Consider the following 16,951-nt stretch of genomic DNA (forward strand, 5'->3'; position numbering starts at 1 on the left):
CAAAAACCTTCGCTGAACAATTTATTTTTTTCTGTTATTAAATATTAGATCTTAAAGACACTCGGCTTAGTCCTCAGGGTAGAAATAACTATGGTCAACAACAGCAACCTGATCTTACAGCACCCATGTCCTCTTCCGCTACATCACCTAATGGAGGCCGCAACGGTGTCTCTGGTGTAAATTCCGCACTTAGTATTGCCTCAATGGAGGATTCTCCAGGCAAGTCTCTTTTAGTTTCCTTACTTTAAAAATGGGACCTATAGTAATAATTAAGGGAAACATTTGTTTCCACATTTTTTTTCTCGCGAATTAGCTTAAAATAAGAGGTACCTACTCAAATATCATAGACTGTAATCTACTTTTCTAGAATATAATGCAGAACAAATGAGGAGGGACAATCCATACAATCCATTTTTATAGTACTGTCAAGAATAAGGGTAAACTTGAACGAGTGAAGCATGGGCTTTTGATATTTTACCAATCCTCGATCGTTACATTAAACACGTTGATTTCTCCGTTAACATACTTGAAGAAATCAATATTCCATTACCCGTTCGACATCCCAGTCGCTACCCTAACTATATTTGTAAAATAAAGACTATAGGCTTTCAGTACCTTCCACTAAAAATTCCGTCGAATGTGCTGAAGGACTATAGAATGATAGGAAACGTTTTACCTAAGAACTAGTAGCTTTGCACGTTCATAAAATTCATCCACTGGGACATGATTTGACAAGTGGCCGCTGCCTAATTTTTTTTACAACTGTACAAATCCAATTACTAAGCCCGTTATTCCAATTTTATTAACTAAATTGTTACGGATGAAATATAACCAACCAAGTTCAATATTCTTTTATAAAAGATTTAAAGAAAAACTTGGGTTTATTTCTTAGGTTATCACTGGGACTGCTCCGATTGGGCGACGCAAAAACCTCTATCAAACATAACGGAAGTATCTATGAACGAGCTTCGAGACTCGTCAAGTTTACACAGTGGGGAATCTAATAGCCAAAATAGTCAAGCTGAACCTCTTCTGGGCAACATGTCGGAAAGCAACCCGGTCACTAGACCATCGATGTTACCCGGTTTAACTAGACATCGATTAAGACAGCATCAAGGTAAAGGCGCTGTGGCCGATGCTTCGGAATATGTCGGTGATTCGGATACTAATCAAAATGAACTCGATGACGCCGCATCATCATCATTGTGCATCGAAGGCCTTAGTCCATGTAAGTAACGCCATTTCAATTAACACCTCGTGTTCGGTCTCGTACACCAACTCCGATGCTAGATAGTTATTATGACGCAAAATGCGCATAGCCTCAAGATGGTGTTGTTAAATAGAGACACACACTGTGATACCAAATGGGGTTTACAATTGAATTTGTTTTACGTTCGCTGTAGGTTTAGATAACTCTCCATCCTTAAACCCAACGTTTGACGAACTGATGGGTAAAGATTTTGAATTTGCCGATGACGGCGTGGAGAGTTTGCCTTCATCTCCAAATAAATACCCGATTTTCCATCCAAACCATTATTTACCATCCCACCGAGATCCCAGAGGTCCCAACAGCGTCGCTCTAAGCTGGGCCTCAGACCTGAAACCAAATATATGCGAGCTCTCCGAAGAAGAGGACGCCTCCTATTCCCCCTTTCACAATAACAATAATCATTTAAACTACGGCCGTAGAAGTAGCGGGAGTCTCAACGGACACCGAGGTTCCTTGGTAGATCGCTCAACGAGTAGTGATCCTAATGGTGATCAAACCAAAACCTCGGGTATCGATTCCATGTCCGTTTCTTTAGGCGGTTATACTTCGACAAACGCGTCTTGTTCCGATATTTCCGCTCACGTTTGCGAAATTGAGGATTCCGAAGCCAACATGAGTGATTGTGATGAAAGTTTTCATCTTGCTACGTCAAATGGCAAACAGCAACAAGTTCCTTTACTACCACACGCGAATAATAATACGGCAATTTTGTGAATCTAATGATGAAATTTCGTTCGTTTCAAAAAAAAAAAAAAAAAAAATATAACTACACGCAATTGTTATAATCAGCTAGTACCGAATATTTTATACGACGGTAGAATATTGCCACATTGTTATATTAAAATTAACAATGGCTGCTTTTATGAAAAGAATGATTTTTTAATTTTATCTTGAAGAATATTAAAAAGGTAAGGTTTTGAATTAGAACTATATCATGGGGAGAATTTTCTCTAGGCCTATATAAGTAGGGAAGAGAAAATTACGAGCCATTTGCGTCTTAAAGGGATGTACAATCCATTATGTATGGGCGGGGCCTATATCAAACTTATCTTCCATCAAATATAGCTCTACTGAGCATGCGTGAAGTTCGTAGCATTATCAGTGCATTGGTAATGGGCACCGTAGAAACAGACGTTCAAGCAGACGACAGCCTAATCACTACTCCAGGAAATAGTAACACTACTACTAAAAAATATAGTTCTTGAGTCTTATAGACACGCCCATACATAACGGATTGTACATCCCTTTAAATATGAAATATTTCAACTAGTAAACTTTAATTACTTCTAATGTTCTTTAAGATGAAAATAAAAATTGACAGGTAGAAACTAACGAATCAGGAAAGATAGAATAAAATAGTTGAAATCTAATTAAATCATAAAAAATTCTAAATTTTAAATGAATGAAGTGCATTTTTAAATCAATCATTCAATGCAGCTTTTCAAATTTAACTTTTACTGAATGTTATGCAACGGTTAAAGAGATAATTGATTTAACACTTTAAAAAGTGGCAAGTTGAATAATACAAAAAAAAAATCACTCGAATGGTTAAAGAATACGGTTGTTTTTACTATCATCATGCCTTCCTATATATTAACTAAATTATACATAATTGAAAGACAACTAATAGTTTATAGTGCCAAAATGTGACTCATCAAAGTGCATTTAGAATTGGGATGAAAAGACGTATTTATACCAATTTGTACATTTTTAATACATGACTGTAAAAAAAATCATTTAAATTTGAAACGAAAATACTGCCCAAGTGACAAAACGAAAAATATTGCGGTAGTGAAGAATTTGATCGAATTGGTAACATTACATTATTCATATGTTAGTGGCTAATGGAGTGAATGGTACAAATAACTAAAATGTAACTATTGTTTCAAAGTATAGTATTCGTAAAATAAGGAATGAAAGTAATCTGTGAATGCTACGGGGGGGAAAATATAAGCGTTATATTTGATGTTCTTTTGGTTAAAAAATATTCATGACGTGTAAATAAAGGACCAATTTTTATTAAACGTCTATTATTCTATTGAGTGGTGAACCTAGTAGCCTTTATTAGGCTACCAGCGGTCACCATTCCTCTTTCACAAGATTTTTTTCAATCAGCCACTTTAAATAGCGCTAGAGCTAGAGCCTGGCCAAACCTAACTAAAACTAACCCTAACAAACTTATCCCAAGCCTAACACACTAAATACTATGGGGGTTTCATTGCCGACTCATCCTGTTAAATAGTACAAAAGGATTTAGTTTACCTTTAAATATTGTTTTAATCGGCATTTGTCCGCATTTCTCATAAACCTCAATCTTTTTTGAGTCCGGTGGGATGACGTGATAAAACGTAAAGGGTTTAGTAACATCTACAAGCGAAACTTCCGTTTTCTAGCTTTATCTACATTTTTTGTTACATTTATAGTAATATTTACCTAATTACAACTGTATAATCTTTATAGTGCACAGGATAAAACTTCTATAATTTGAAATAAAAGTAGGCTTAACGAGTTTAAATATCATCCATGTGGAAAACAAATTGTCTAAATTCCCGGTTACTGGTGGCGGCTGGACATAAACCACACAAATAACCAAAACCCATCACCCCCAAAAAATACTTATACTTAGTTGTCAAGGAGGGCCAAGAAGAAAAAAGCTTCCTCGCAGCGGTACTCTGCTTGTTCGATGACATTCTGAAGCTTCTTGTGTTTTTTTTAATGCAATAATTTTTATCAGTATCCAAGAGAGAGAGGGATAGGATATAAAAGCGGTACGAGCGTAATAGTAGCTAGGAGGATAGGGTGAGGGAGTCTTCGACTGCCCGATCTTAGAGCTCAGGTTTCGGCGTCTCCGATCCGATGGGAGATTCGTGCACCCGTACCTAGTTACCTTGGTTATGCGCATCACGTGACCACGCAAATCCAATTAAAAAAATAGCGGGTTTTTCATGCTAGCTTAGGACTTTGAAGCAACGCCGCCTATATTACGTGTTGACTGCACTTGTAGTGATATTTTTTTAATTTTATCGGGCGTTAACTCGACCCTCCCACAATCTTTAATCCATCTTAAACACTTATCTAGTAGAGTTTTTGGTGTAGGGAAAGAGTAAAAAACCGTTACCTTTATCTAAGAACCATAATTTACTATTAATAAAAAATAAAATAACGATAAAAAAACGGACCCCCTTCCACGGGACGGGGGGGGGGGTATGGAAGAAGAGGCGGGTGAGAGCGACAGAGGTAAAAAGGAATTACGTAATTTTCGCTTTCCCCGTCAGCAACGTCATCAAAACGTAAGTGAGCCTATAAGATAATTTAAACTTTTTATTACGTGTTGGAGGGAGGGGCTCTATACTAGCCTATGAGTCGGACTGAAGTAAATACTAACCGTTCTCCATTCCTGCTTCTAAAATTAAATCTATCCCTAGTATAGTAATTAAATTAGTAACTTGAAAAATATGCTAAACATTAAGGAAAATATTACATTTACAATAGAGAATTACTAGATTTGAAAGTTGTATTCCCGCCTAATCTAGGTGCAGATTATTAATATATGTGTATTGAGGAAGGTTAGCTCTTTCAGTTCGTAAAAGGGTCCGAAAAATTAATTTAAAAACTGTATTTCTTTATTTAGTTTGTGAAAAGACGGGCGTAAGTGTTTAATTTTGATCCTTTACATGTTCTTTCAGTAACAATCTAAAGAGATGGGGCCCGCGGTTTGGACGTTTCTCTTCATCCCCCCCCCCATCCTCCTGCCGCCATCATAAAAGGTAAGACCATGGACTCGATTTACATATTCTCAACTCTGCATAAGCTTTCAGTAGTAATACTTCTCAAGTAAGAAAAAGTAGTTAAAGTACGTTAAAGTATTTTTAGCCACATCGTATGACGTACATCTACGGCTCTTAGTTTGACCGGCCCTGTTGTTGTTGTCCCCGTCGTGCCAGTGTACCCACCTTTGGCTGTATAAAAGTTTTCGTTAGTCGTTGAAGGGAAAGTGAAAGGGAGAGAATTGTGGTGAGGTGATATTTTTCGTAGGGAATTATGATAGTAAGGTTAAGCTATATGTATATACTCTCCCTTTAAAATTCGTCTCACCCATCGTCGCCGTCCACAATACGATTTCACGCTTTCAATACCGCTCCCCTTTTTCAACATTGAAAGAAATCGAAGGGAATTTATAATCTAGGCAAAGAAAATATCGAGGATGCCCATTTCCGCACAATTTTCGAGAATCATAGCCCAATTCCGCACACCTTTTATGGCCCATTTCCGCACAGTTTTTACATTGAAATTTTAGTTCACCATTTTTTACCATAACCCATTTCCGCACAGTTTGCAAATAAATCAACGCAAATAAATCATTTTATTTTCTTGTTGATTAGGTTAGGCTCGGTTCGTTTAGGGTTAGGTTTGGTTCGGTTGGGGTTAGGTTTGGTTCGGTTGGGGTTAGGGTTAGGTTTGGTTCGGGTTCGGTTGGGGTTACGTTCGGTTAGGGTTAGGTTTGGCTCGGTTGGGGTTAAGTTAGGTTATGCCACAATAGAGGCATTCTATTAAACTTGTGATTTGACCATTGCACTATCAATATCGATATAGAAAATGTATTGATAATAAAAGGAGCAATTTTTAATTCCGTTTGTGAAATCTGCATTAAAAATAATTCTATCGTTAGAAAGCATCGATAATTTTGTAATCATAAAACCTCACATTTTGGCTATTATCGGTTAAATGAACGTTAAGTACGTAATCATTTTAGCACTGTTAAAGGTAACTCGATCATCGAGGGGATAATCACTAAAACTTTCTGTTATTCTATTAAGGGTTACTTGTGTGTAATCAGTTTAGCATTGTTAAAGCTAAAACCTCTTTTTATAATGGCCTTAAGGGTAATCATTTTAGCAATGTTAAGGGTAGCGCATTCACGTAAATTTTATGAACGCCTGTTAAGTACGGTACGATGTAGCTACTATTATGAGCCCAGCCCTTGGCCCATCTTGTTTAACTTTTATTTATTAGAAATTTTGTTTAATCAAATCTTTCGTGTTCAAGCATTATTATTTCCCCGTTCAAGCAAATTAATGAATATTTCTGTTTAGTTCTATCATGGAAGAACTAATTTATTTATCTATATATATATATATAAATCAAAGTTCTGACTGACAAACTGACTGATAATCAACGCCCAGTCCAAACTGCTTGCCCTAGAAGGCTGAAAATTTGCAGGAACGTTACTCGTAAGTAGTAGGCGCGTACTAAGAAAGATTTTTCCAATCCGCCGCCATCTTAATAATCTAAAAAATCTTCTCTATGCAACAAAGTCCGCGCGTTTCAACCGATTTCGCAAACATTTAGTACACTGGTATCCTTTAACCTATAGACGGGCTGCATGGTCTTTCGGGTTCGATTTGTGGCCATCTTTTTAAATGGCGGCCACAAATTTAAAAACCCTTCTTTATGGAATAATGTCCGCGTGAAAAGTAATAAAAAATGTCCCGACGGGCTGACGGGCAACGCCGAGTGCCTTCGCTCCTAGGGTGCTACAAAAATATTAGTCATCAGTAAAATCTACCCATTCTTTATATCATTTTGATGGAAGTTCCTATTACATTTCTTATTATTTTTATAATAATTTCAGATGTTCGGTATTGATTCAAACGTTCCTGGCAATTCTAGCGTTACTTCATTCCTTGTCGCCATATTGGTATTTCTTTTTAAACTATAAATGTTAATGTTTTGAGGCATATCAAGTGCAATATACGAGGGGTCCGACTATACCAAAAAAAAGCCTACGGAATTTCTTCTTGATTTCGTAATTTATTGATTTCTTCAAAGTTTTCGCGAGAAGCGTACTGAATTTCGTGTAAATGTCGGACCCCTCGACAATGTATAATTTAATATTGAGAATGAAGTAGTTTATAGTGTCACAGAGGGGCTAAACACTCGCGCATTCTGGCCTCAGTGTAGAAAAGCGCTACTTGGGAGAGCTAATATATTTAAATCCCTCCACCGGACTGAAACAATGGTTGGGTAGTTATTTTTGTTTATTAATTGGTCTTAGTTCCGAGGTAATTATTTAGCAACTCTGGGTTATCTAAACAAATAATTTAATACGAAGTTATAACAAGACGATCCAAGGGCTGGGCTCGTAAGAGTAGCCGTACTTCGATGCGCATCTTTTAACAGTGGTAAAACATGGTACCCGTAAAGAAAATCAGAGTGAATAGCCCATTGATACTCTAACAAACAATTAGAACCCTTAATCATTATTTCAATAAATTTACTCACGTTATAAATGTGATATCCGGGGCCACAAGCTAGTACTTTCTTTAAAAACTCTTCTCGGTTTGTGGAGAAATAGACGTGTTTTGGGAACGTTCCCCTTTCGCTAGCTCGATAGAGAAGCTCTCCAGGATTACAGATTAACAAAGCTTGTTTTACAAATACGAAGGTGTATTTTGGTTACTTTTAAGGCTTTAGAAATTGAAAGCTCAAGGTTTTTACTTCCGTTATTTTTGTATTCAAGGTTGGGTGGGGTTTTTTTTACTATTGTTCACTTGCACTTATATATATATATTTCTTTTATACGCTTAATCTATACATGGTTAATAATATATTTGCAATTTTTCAAAACTCATTGACTTTACGCACTTCCTATCTGGACGCAAAAGCATAATGTTACGTTTTGCCACAAATATCCTGCTTTTCCATCCTAACAACCTCGTTTTCCACCGTAGGATATTAGCGTGGAAAAGCGGTGGAAATTCTAAGCCGATTAAAATTTGTTACTAATAGAAATTTTCTTATTATTTTCAGTTGGTGGACTCAACACTCGGAAGTTACAAGTTTATAAAAATATTCTTATTATTTTCATTATTAATCTTTTTAATAAAATCTAATGTATCAATGAAATATATTTCAAAATAAAAACTTGCATTAATATTTATAAAATATTATTTGTTAAAATTATTTCCTTTTATAAGCTTATTAATTATAGTTATGGCGTGAAATAATAAAAAGAATAAAAGAATTTAACCAAAGCATTTTAATTACAAATTTTTATTAAATCCGATTGTATCAAATGGAATATATTTCGAAATAAAAATGGCATTAATATTTATAAGTCTGCCTGATAAATTTATTTTTAGTTGTAAGCTTACTAATTACAGTTAGTGATTAAGGTATAGAATCTTGATTCATACCCTCTGAATTAGAGTATGATTAAAGTGCTTGCTCAACATAGTAGAGCCGTGAGTAGAGTATGATGACATGAGACACCTGACACACTCTTAATAAACAGTCAGAATAACTGACTTTATCCAATGAATATTTTGAATACAGTATCAAAGTTATAATGAATGATTTTATTCGAAGTGCATTGAACTGAAGCGTGACGTAGCAGCCACGCAAAACGGCAAAAACTAATGCTTTAACTAGTGCTGGTTACTTAACAGTGTGTTTGCTTAAGTGTGTGGGACCTATGACGTCAGATCACGTGACCGAAGACGTCAAATCACGTGACCGATGACGTCAAATCACGTGACCTATGACGTCATATCATGCGACCTACGGCGTCAAATCACGTGACCTATGAATTCATTTCACGTGACCTATGACGTCAGATCACGTGACCTATGACGTCAGATCACAAGACCTATGACGTCAGATCACGTGAACTATGACTTCAGATCACGTGAACTATGACTTCAGATCACGTGACCTATGACGTCATGTCACGTGACCTACGACATCATATCACGTGACATACGACGTCAGATCACGTGACTAATGACGTCAGATCACGTGACCTATGACGTCACCGAGGTAATTGACTTGTGACGTCACGACAGATGTTAATGGTAATAGGTAATGATTGTCCATTCATTTAGGCCTAGCGTTCATTCATGTAAGCCTAGCGTTCATTCAAATAGGCCTAGCAGTGTTCAGCTATTTGGATTTCGTGCCCGGGGTATGGCGCACCCGAGTCCGCGCATAGGAGCTTTTAGCGCCCCCCGACGTTGGAAATGTATTTGGTTGCAGGCAGAGGTCAGCCGGCTCATTCGTTGCCTGGAAGCCGTCGAGGTCAGACGGCTCATTCTTTGCCTGGAAGCCTTCGTGGAGGTTGCTTGGAAAAGCCTTTCAAGCTCAGCTGATCGTGATCCCGGCTTTTAAGGTCGATTCTTGATAGCTCCGCCATTTCGTTGATCGTTTTTGCCGAGGACGCAAGCTGAATTCGACGCTCTTCAACTTGGCGGCCATTGCTTCGCCTCGTGGTGCTTTAACAGTCCGTAAGCCTAACCTTTACAATAATCCAAACTCATCTAGCTCCCCTTAAATTATTTATTTTATTTCAAGTATTTAAATTAATTAGGTAGTGTTAAATGTTAGTAAATTTTATTTATTTATTAAAAATCAAGTACCACAAATAAAATTTTACAACGAGATCTTGGACAAGAGAGAATACCTTAATAATTAGTTTAGGGGCTATTATTATAAGCTATTAAACGGGGTACGTATTTAATTTAGAGATATCGCGACAGATTTTAGGATATTAAGTCCCGTCTAACACGAGGACGGTTGCCCTAAGCCTAATTAAGCCTTGTCCCATTTAAATTCTAGTTATTTGCGGATACTGTCTGTGGGAATAGTTTTAAATAAATAAATGGAAGGTTATTATTAAATAATTTAGAGATAACGCGACCGATTTTCGAAAATCAAGTCCCGCAGACATAATTTTAAGACACGTGGACGTTTGCCCTAAGCCTAAGTTAACACTTGTCCAATTTCAACTAGAGAGTTTAATTGTGGGTTCTACCTGTGGGAATAGTTTTAAATATATGGCAGGTTTTAAAAAGTTTGCTAAGAAGATATTTTAAATTACTATGCTATTAAAAGGGGGAAGCAATTTAGTTTAAATAAATGTCAAGTTTTCCTAAAATTATTTAAGGGGATATTTTAAATTAATTTAATTATTAAGCTGCGTAATTTAAAATAAATAAATAGAAGGTTTTTCTGAAATAAGTTTAGGGGATGTTTTAAATTATTTTCATTATTAAGTTACATAATTTAATTTTAAATAAAGGGCTGGTTTTCTTAAAATTATTTTCTATTCAATTTTGAGAAATAATTAGCTGGCGAGAGTATTTAATTCAGGGTGTAAGTCACGGTAGTCAAGTCTTTCTTTAATTTAGGGTAGCAATTAGTTGGTGTAGTTCGTCTCGGTTTCTCAATTTGGTAGCCAGTTTTTTTAAGGACACCCTCTTCTTAAATTATTTAAATCTACGAGATTACTATGATAGTAGGCAATAGTTTAATATGTGTTATTAATATGTTTTCATTTATAGATGTGGATGACTTTCTTGGATTTTTCTGTCGCTGGTCATTCCGAGACGTATCCTTCCAGATGACATCCTTTGTTCCGATTGACGCAAGACGAAGCTGTTCTGGACTTGCTATGTATCATTCCTGATGAAATGCTTCGTTGGATTCACGTTACATGATGTCTTCTGGACTTGCTCTTTCTCTCAGCGCTGACTTAAAGATACGGAGGAAATCACCGAAGCTAGAAGACACAAAATACATCTTTTTTACTTGCAATTTTTTCATGTAACCACTTAACTTAATTTTTTTGCTTGCAAATTTTATTTGTAACTACTTATTATTTTTTTTCGCGTTCAAACTTTAACTTACAAACCTCTTTAATATTTTTTTTGTTCGAAATTTTTTTGTTCGAAATTTTTGTAAACACTTAAGTTTTTTTGTTTTTCATTGAATAAATTTTGCCTTAAACCTCGTTCTTTCTTTTCTTGAATTTTTAATATACTAGACTTGGTTTCGATTTTTTAGCCTCTGGACTTAGGGGGATATTTTTAGGCCCCTTTTTAAGCTTTTTAATAAATAAAAAAGGCAAAAACATCACAAAAAAAATATTTTTTATAAAAAAACTAAAAATACAAAAAAAGCACGCAAAAAAGGTCAAAAGAATGATTATAAGTCCAGCGCTTGTTTTTTTCGTTCCATCCCTAGTATCGAAACTTTAAGCTATACTTACTGAACCACCCCCCACGTAAGCCTTGCGGGCCCAATTTAAATTTAACAAGTCCCCTGTTTAACTCGGGAATTATTAAATTTAAACTAAGGCCCGCTGTGGAGCCCCCAAAACCAGGAAACTTCGTCCTTAGCATGGGATTTCCAATGAAAGTCCACTCGCAGACGTCCACTTCTTCCTGCGCAAGAAAAATTCGAATTAATAATTGGAAAAAGGCACACGAATAACTTGAAATTAATTACCTTAATATGAATATCCACTTGAATATTCTTGCATGATGTAACGCAAAATGTTCGGGCAGAAGACAAATACTATTATTTGACATTAAATGGCAAACTCCTAACGTTAAACTAAATACCTTAGTATGGGGAAGTAAAATAATACCATAAAACGCTAAGCCTCACCTTAAACCCGCTTAAAATCGTGTTTACTTTTAAGGGACAAAGCGTATAAGCAACCTTCTACCTTAAACCTAAATCAGAAATTTATTTAGATCCTACAAAACTGCCTCAACGAGTTGCCAAACGCTTTTCCCCTAAAAATATTTAGAATTAAAACCATAAACTAGATGCCTTAATACCGCAAAGGGAATCTCACCCTTAAAATCCTGATCACGCGTTCATTATTCTTAAAAGGGAGGGCTAGGACCAGAGAGCACCTATTCCATATTTCAGCATTTTATTTATGTCCTGACAAAAAGAAAAATCCCTAAAAAGAACAGGACACAAGCGCTTTCCTTCTAAGAATAAATAGAATAATAAATAATAAACTAAATAGCCCAATAATTGCCTACAATGTTTGACAGGCTGTCGAAATAGTCTATTTGCTAATGAGATTCCCTTTAAACGGATAAAATCAAAGTGTAGACCTGATTAGAGAATGGAATTGTCCCGTTAATATCGCTACAATTACTATTAATAAGATTTAATTACTTCACTGAGATTAAAATGTCTAAATTGTTTTCTTAGTGAGATTCAGTTTCAACGCATAAAATCATCAAATTGTAGACCCTAATTGAGACGAAGGGGATTGTAATGGGGCTTGCCATTTTTTGTCAAATAAATAGTAATTGATTCTAGAATGCAACAGAAATTGCTCCTTTGGAAACGGATGATAGCTAAAAAAATAAAATCTGTTCATTCAAACAATCAAATACAAAATTAAAATTATTATCAGCTTAAATGGGCACAAGTATTTTGAATAACATTAATTCCACTTTGAAATAAATCATTTAACATAACTAGAAAGATAAATATTAATACGGTTTAGGGTCAGTCTTGAAATATTTGTCAATCACTTTGAATTACTTTTAAACCGACTAAAATATTGAATAATAAAACCAGGAATAAATGCAACGCGAAATTAATTTAATAAGATTAATTTCAAATATTTTGAATAAGTACGACATAAATGTGAATCACGAATACTGTGTGCCAAAATAAACTACTAAATTCTTTCCAAGAAACCATTTGGATACGGCTAACTTGTTACTACACAAATGGTGCTGTTACGGTGAAAAAAAAATGGGCTTGCAACCCACAGGGCCGGAAATAAGAAAACTTTCATATAGAACATGTGTCCCCTCCCTTGACTAGAAAATTTATAGGACCTTGTCCACTAGTGTGTGCAAAAACTCCGCGTATCTCTAGTAGAACCAGAGCTATGAGTCTTCAAAGTTGGGTGTAATTATGGTGGGATAGGGGGGTAACTAGGACTATAACATAGTCAAAGGACACCCCAATATCTCTAGTAGAACCAGAGCTATGAGTCTTCAAAGTTGGGTGTAATTATGGTGGGATGGGGGGGGGGGGCAACTAGGACTATAACATAGTCAAAGGACACCCCAATATCTCTAGTAGAACCAGAGCTATGAGTCTTCAAAGTTGGGTGTAATTATGGTGGGATGGGGGGGGGGGCAACTAGGACTATAACATAGTCAAAGGACACCCCAATATCTCTAGTAGAACCAGAGCTATGAGTCTTCAAAGTTGGGTGTAATTATGGTGGGATGGGGGGGGCAACTAGGACTATAACATAGTCAAAGGACACCCCAATATCTCTAGTAGAACCAGAGCTATGAGTCTTCAAAGTTGGGTGTAATTATGGTGGGATGGGGGGGCAACTAGGACTATAACATAGTCAAAGGACACCCCAATATCTCTAGTAGAACCAGAGCTATGAGTCTTCAAAGTTGGGTGTAATTATGGTGGGATGGGGGGGCAACTAGGACTATAACATAGTCAAAGGACACCCCAATATCTCTAGTAGAACCAGAGCTATGAGCCTTCAAAGTTGGGTGTAATTATGGTGGGATGGGGTGGGGGGCAACTAGGACTATAACATAGTCAAAGGACACCCCAATATCTCTAGTAGAACCAGAGCTATGAGCCTTCAAAGTTGGGTGTAATTATGGTGGGATGGGGGGGGGCAACTAGGACTATAACATAGTCAAAGGACACCCCAATATCTCTAGTAGAACCAGAGCTATGAGTCTTCAAAGTTGGGTGTAATTATGGTGGGATGGGGGGGGGCAACTAGGACTATAACATAGTCAAAGGACACCCCAATATCTCTAGTAGAACCAGAGCTATGAGTCTTCAAAGTTGGGTGTAATTATGGTGGGATGGGGGGGGGGCAACTAGGACTATAACATAGTCAAAGGACACCCCAATATCTCTAGTAGAACCAGAGCTATGAGCCTTCAAAGTTGGGTGTAATTATGGTGGGATGGGGTGGGGGGCAACTAGGACTATAACATAGTCAAAGGACACCCCAATATCTCTAGTAGAACCAGAGCTATGAGCCTTCAAAGTTGGGTGTAATTATGGTGGGATAGGGGGGTAACTAGGACTATAACATAGTCAAAGGACACCCCAATATCTCTAGTAGAACCAGAGCTATGAGTCTTCAAAGTTGGGTGTAATTATGGTGGGATGGGGGGGGCAACTAGGACTATAACATAGTCAAAGGACACCCCAATATCTCTGGTAGAACCAGAGCTATGAGTCTTCAAAGTTGGGTGTAATTATGGTGGGATGGGGGGGCAACTAGGACTATAACATAGTCAAAGGACACCCCAATATCTCTAGTAGAACCAGAGCTATGAGCCTTCAAAGTTGGGTGTAATTATGGTGGGATGGGGGGGGGCAACTAGGACTATAACATAGTCAAAGGACACCCAAATATCTCTAGTAGAACCAGAGCTATGAGCCTTCAAAGTTGGGTGTAATTATGGTGGGATGGGGGGGGGGCAACTAGGACTATAACATAGTCAAGGGACACCCCAATATCTCTAGTAGAACCAGAGCTATGAGCCTTCAAAGTTGGGTGTAATTATGGTGGGATGGGGCAACTAGGACTATAACATAGTCAAAGGACACCCCAATATCTCTAGTAGAACCAGAGCTATGAGTCTTCAAAGTTGGGTGTAATTATGGTGGGATGGGGGGGGGGCAACTAGGACTATAACATAGTCAAAGGACACCCCAATATCTCTAGTAGAACCAGAGCTATGAGTCTTCAAAGTTGGGTGTAATTATGGTGGGATGGGGGGGGGCAACTAGGACTATAACATAGTCAAAGGACACCCCAATATCTCTAGTAGAACCAGAGCTATGAGCCTTCAAAGTTGGGTGTAATGCTATTCCTTGTGAACATTTTGCTTAATTACTCGACCCCTGTTTGCCGTAACCCTGGGTTTCTAATATGGTTGGATGGGGGGGAGGGTCAAATAGGACTATAACATACTCAAAGGACCAAAACGACTTAACTCATTTGACTAGAAACTATAGAAGGACATTGTCCACGAGAGTGTGCAAAAATAGTATCGCTTGTTCATGGTTAAGCTATCAAAACTTTGGGAAAATTCATTGTTCAAGCTATCAAAACTATGGGAAAATTCATTGGTCAAGCTATCAAAACTATGGGAAAATTCATTGGTCAAGCTATCAAAACTATGGGAAAATTCATTGGTCAAGCTATCAAAACTTTGGGAAAATTCATTGGTCAAGCTATCAAAACTTTGGGAAAATTCATTGGTCAAACTGGCCAGTGACCCCCTTAGTTTTTAAAAATAGTATGGGACATTTTAAAATGTTACTGGACAATGTGTCCCGTGCTTATTTCCGGCTCTAGACACCCATATTTACACCAATAGATTTGTTAATTGAAAACATTTTAGAGATCTACAGTTCTGCTGTTAAAGATTTTCTACTCGCTTCAGTTAAGGGCAATTTACAGCTAATAACCAAAGCAACAAAAGTGCATTAGTTATTTAGAACTATGGAGTTCCAAATAACTAGCATTATGTTCGGTAACGAATATATAAAATCAACTAAGGCTATGTTTTCTTCAAACAGACATTGGTCGTAATTAACAAACCTATTTTCCACGTTTAACGCTTAATTTCCATTTGGTTGCGATAAAATTTTGGTATTTAATCTAAATTAACCCTTATAAATAAAATATTTACCTGGAAAGATCTCTTTAGACACTCTGAAAGAGGCTATGGCTTCCAGCAAACGCAGCAACACCCCCAAAGACAAAGGCTTAAGCCTTGGTCGTAATTAACAAACGTATTTGGCACGGTAAACCATAAATTTTCCACTCGCAACGCTTAATTTCCGATCGGTAGCGATAAAACTTTGGTATTTAATCCAAATTAACTCTTAAAATATAAATAAAATCAAAATATTTACCAGCAAAAATCGCGCATAAAATTGCAGCATCTCGTTCCCACGGAAATCGGTCCCTAAAAGAACCCAGAATGATTAGGTTTATTGGGTGCAAACACGGACCGCTAGATGGCGCTGCTGAAGTTACGCTGCGGCAGACTTCAAAATATGGCGGGAGCGTGCGTTTCAATTTTATTGTTTCTATTTTCTAATATAATTAATAATTTAGTTAATTATAATTTCCTAATGTATTCTAAACAGCCCAAAACACTTTTCTCCACTTTTAAAAAGTGGTACTGGAGTTTATGGATTCCAATAGCTGGAAAAACTACCCTATAAACATATTTCTCTAATAGGTCGAAACCGGAAATCATAATAATTAAACTAATTCCTATAAAAGTTAATTCATTTTACAGGGGACCTAGTTTTACGTTGATCTAGATCAAATTAAAGTTCTGAAATTAAAAGTGTAACATATTCCAAAATCTTCGTTTGTTTTTGGCCTAATTATTCCTGTTCTTAATTAGAAAATTAATAAAATAAAAAAAGTAATGAAGAAAGAAGATGCTATAGGTTTAGCCGTCCCATAAAGAGGGTGTCCTGTAAGAATAATCGGGTTGCAATACACGTCAAAATGCTATCAGAAATTCCACCTAAAATGGTTCAATCGCGAGAGATGCGATTCTTCCCTCCAGTAATGACAATGGTCTATAATACTAAGGTTAGTTTCCCCGACATGTGCGCTAGCTTCAAACGTTACAGCGAAAGCGTTCCTTGGTTGCTTGAGGTAAAACCAAATGTGGATGGTAAAACTAATTAAAAATGGGCTAGACAATCTGGTAAAAGCTTGTATAATCTAATACTTTCTAAAAGGCATGTTTTGGAGAAGGAGGATGGGGTTGGGTTTTTGATATTGGAAAACGGTTATAAGTATAAGTACTGACTTTACAATTTTGACGTTGGAAA

At 36.8% G+C, this 16,951-nt stretch overlaps 1 protein-coding gene and 2 long non-coding RNA genes across 7 annotated transcripts in view; 1 reads left to right on the forward strand and 2 right to left on the reverse strand.

Moving 5' to 3' along the window:
- LOC149623650 (fat-like cadherin-related tumor suppressor homolog) overlaps positions 1–3,294 on the forward strand; it is a 107,618-nt gene extending 104,324 nt beyond the window's left edge. For all 4 annotated transcript variants that reach the window (XM_089852822.1, XM_089852820.1, XM_089852819.1 and 1 more), the window contains 3 exons: positions 49–219; positions 893–1,228; positions 1,404–3,294. In XM_089852822.1, coding sequence (XP_089708948.1) covers positions 49–219; positions 893–1,228; positions 1,404–1,984 — 1,088 coding nt within the window. In that variant the 3' untranslated portion in view covers positions 1,985–3,294. The remainder of the gene's footprint in view (positions 1–48; positions 220–892; positions 1,229–1,403) is intronic.
- LOC149623653 (uncharacterized) lies at positions 1,941–4,526 on the reverse strand. The gene is made up of 2 exons (XR_016374810.1): positions 3,704–4,526; positions 1,941–3,637 (listed from the first exon to the last, which is right to left on the reverse strand). It is a non-coding gene; the product is annotated as an uncharacterized LOC149623653 (long non-coding RNA).
- Positions 4,527–9,641: 5,115 nt separating this feature from the next.
- LOC149623654 (uncharacterized) lies at positions 9,642–16,748 on the reverse strand. 2 transcript variants are annotated; one of them, XR_016374815.1, is made up of 4 exons: positions 16,010–16,748; positions 15,784–15,926; positions 11,555–12,429; positions 9,642–11,490 (listed from the first exon to the last, which is right to left on the reverse strand). It is a non-coding gene; the product is annotated as an uncharacterized LOC149623654 (long non-coding RNA). The 2 variants fall into 2 exon arrangements; XR_016374816.1 differs by having other exon boundaries at positions 15,784–15,953.
- Positions 16,749–16,951: the final 203 nt, after the last annotated feature.

The sequence above is a fragment of the Phalangium opilio genome, unplaced genomic scaffold (assembly GCF_054372755.1).
Source record: "Phalangium opilio isolate 3A_F unplaced genomic scaffold, DU_Popi_V2 ptg000113l_1, whole genome shotgun sequence".
NCBI classification, from domain to species: Eukaryota; Metazoa; Arthropoda; class Arachnida; order Opiliones; family Phalangiidae; genus Phalangium; species Phalangium opilio.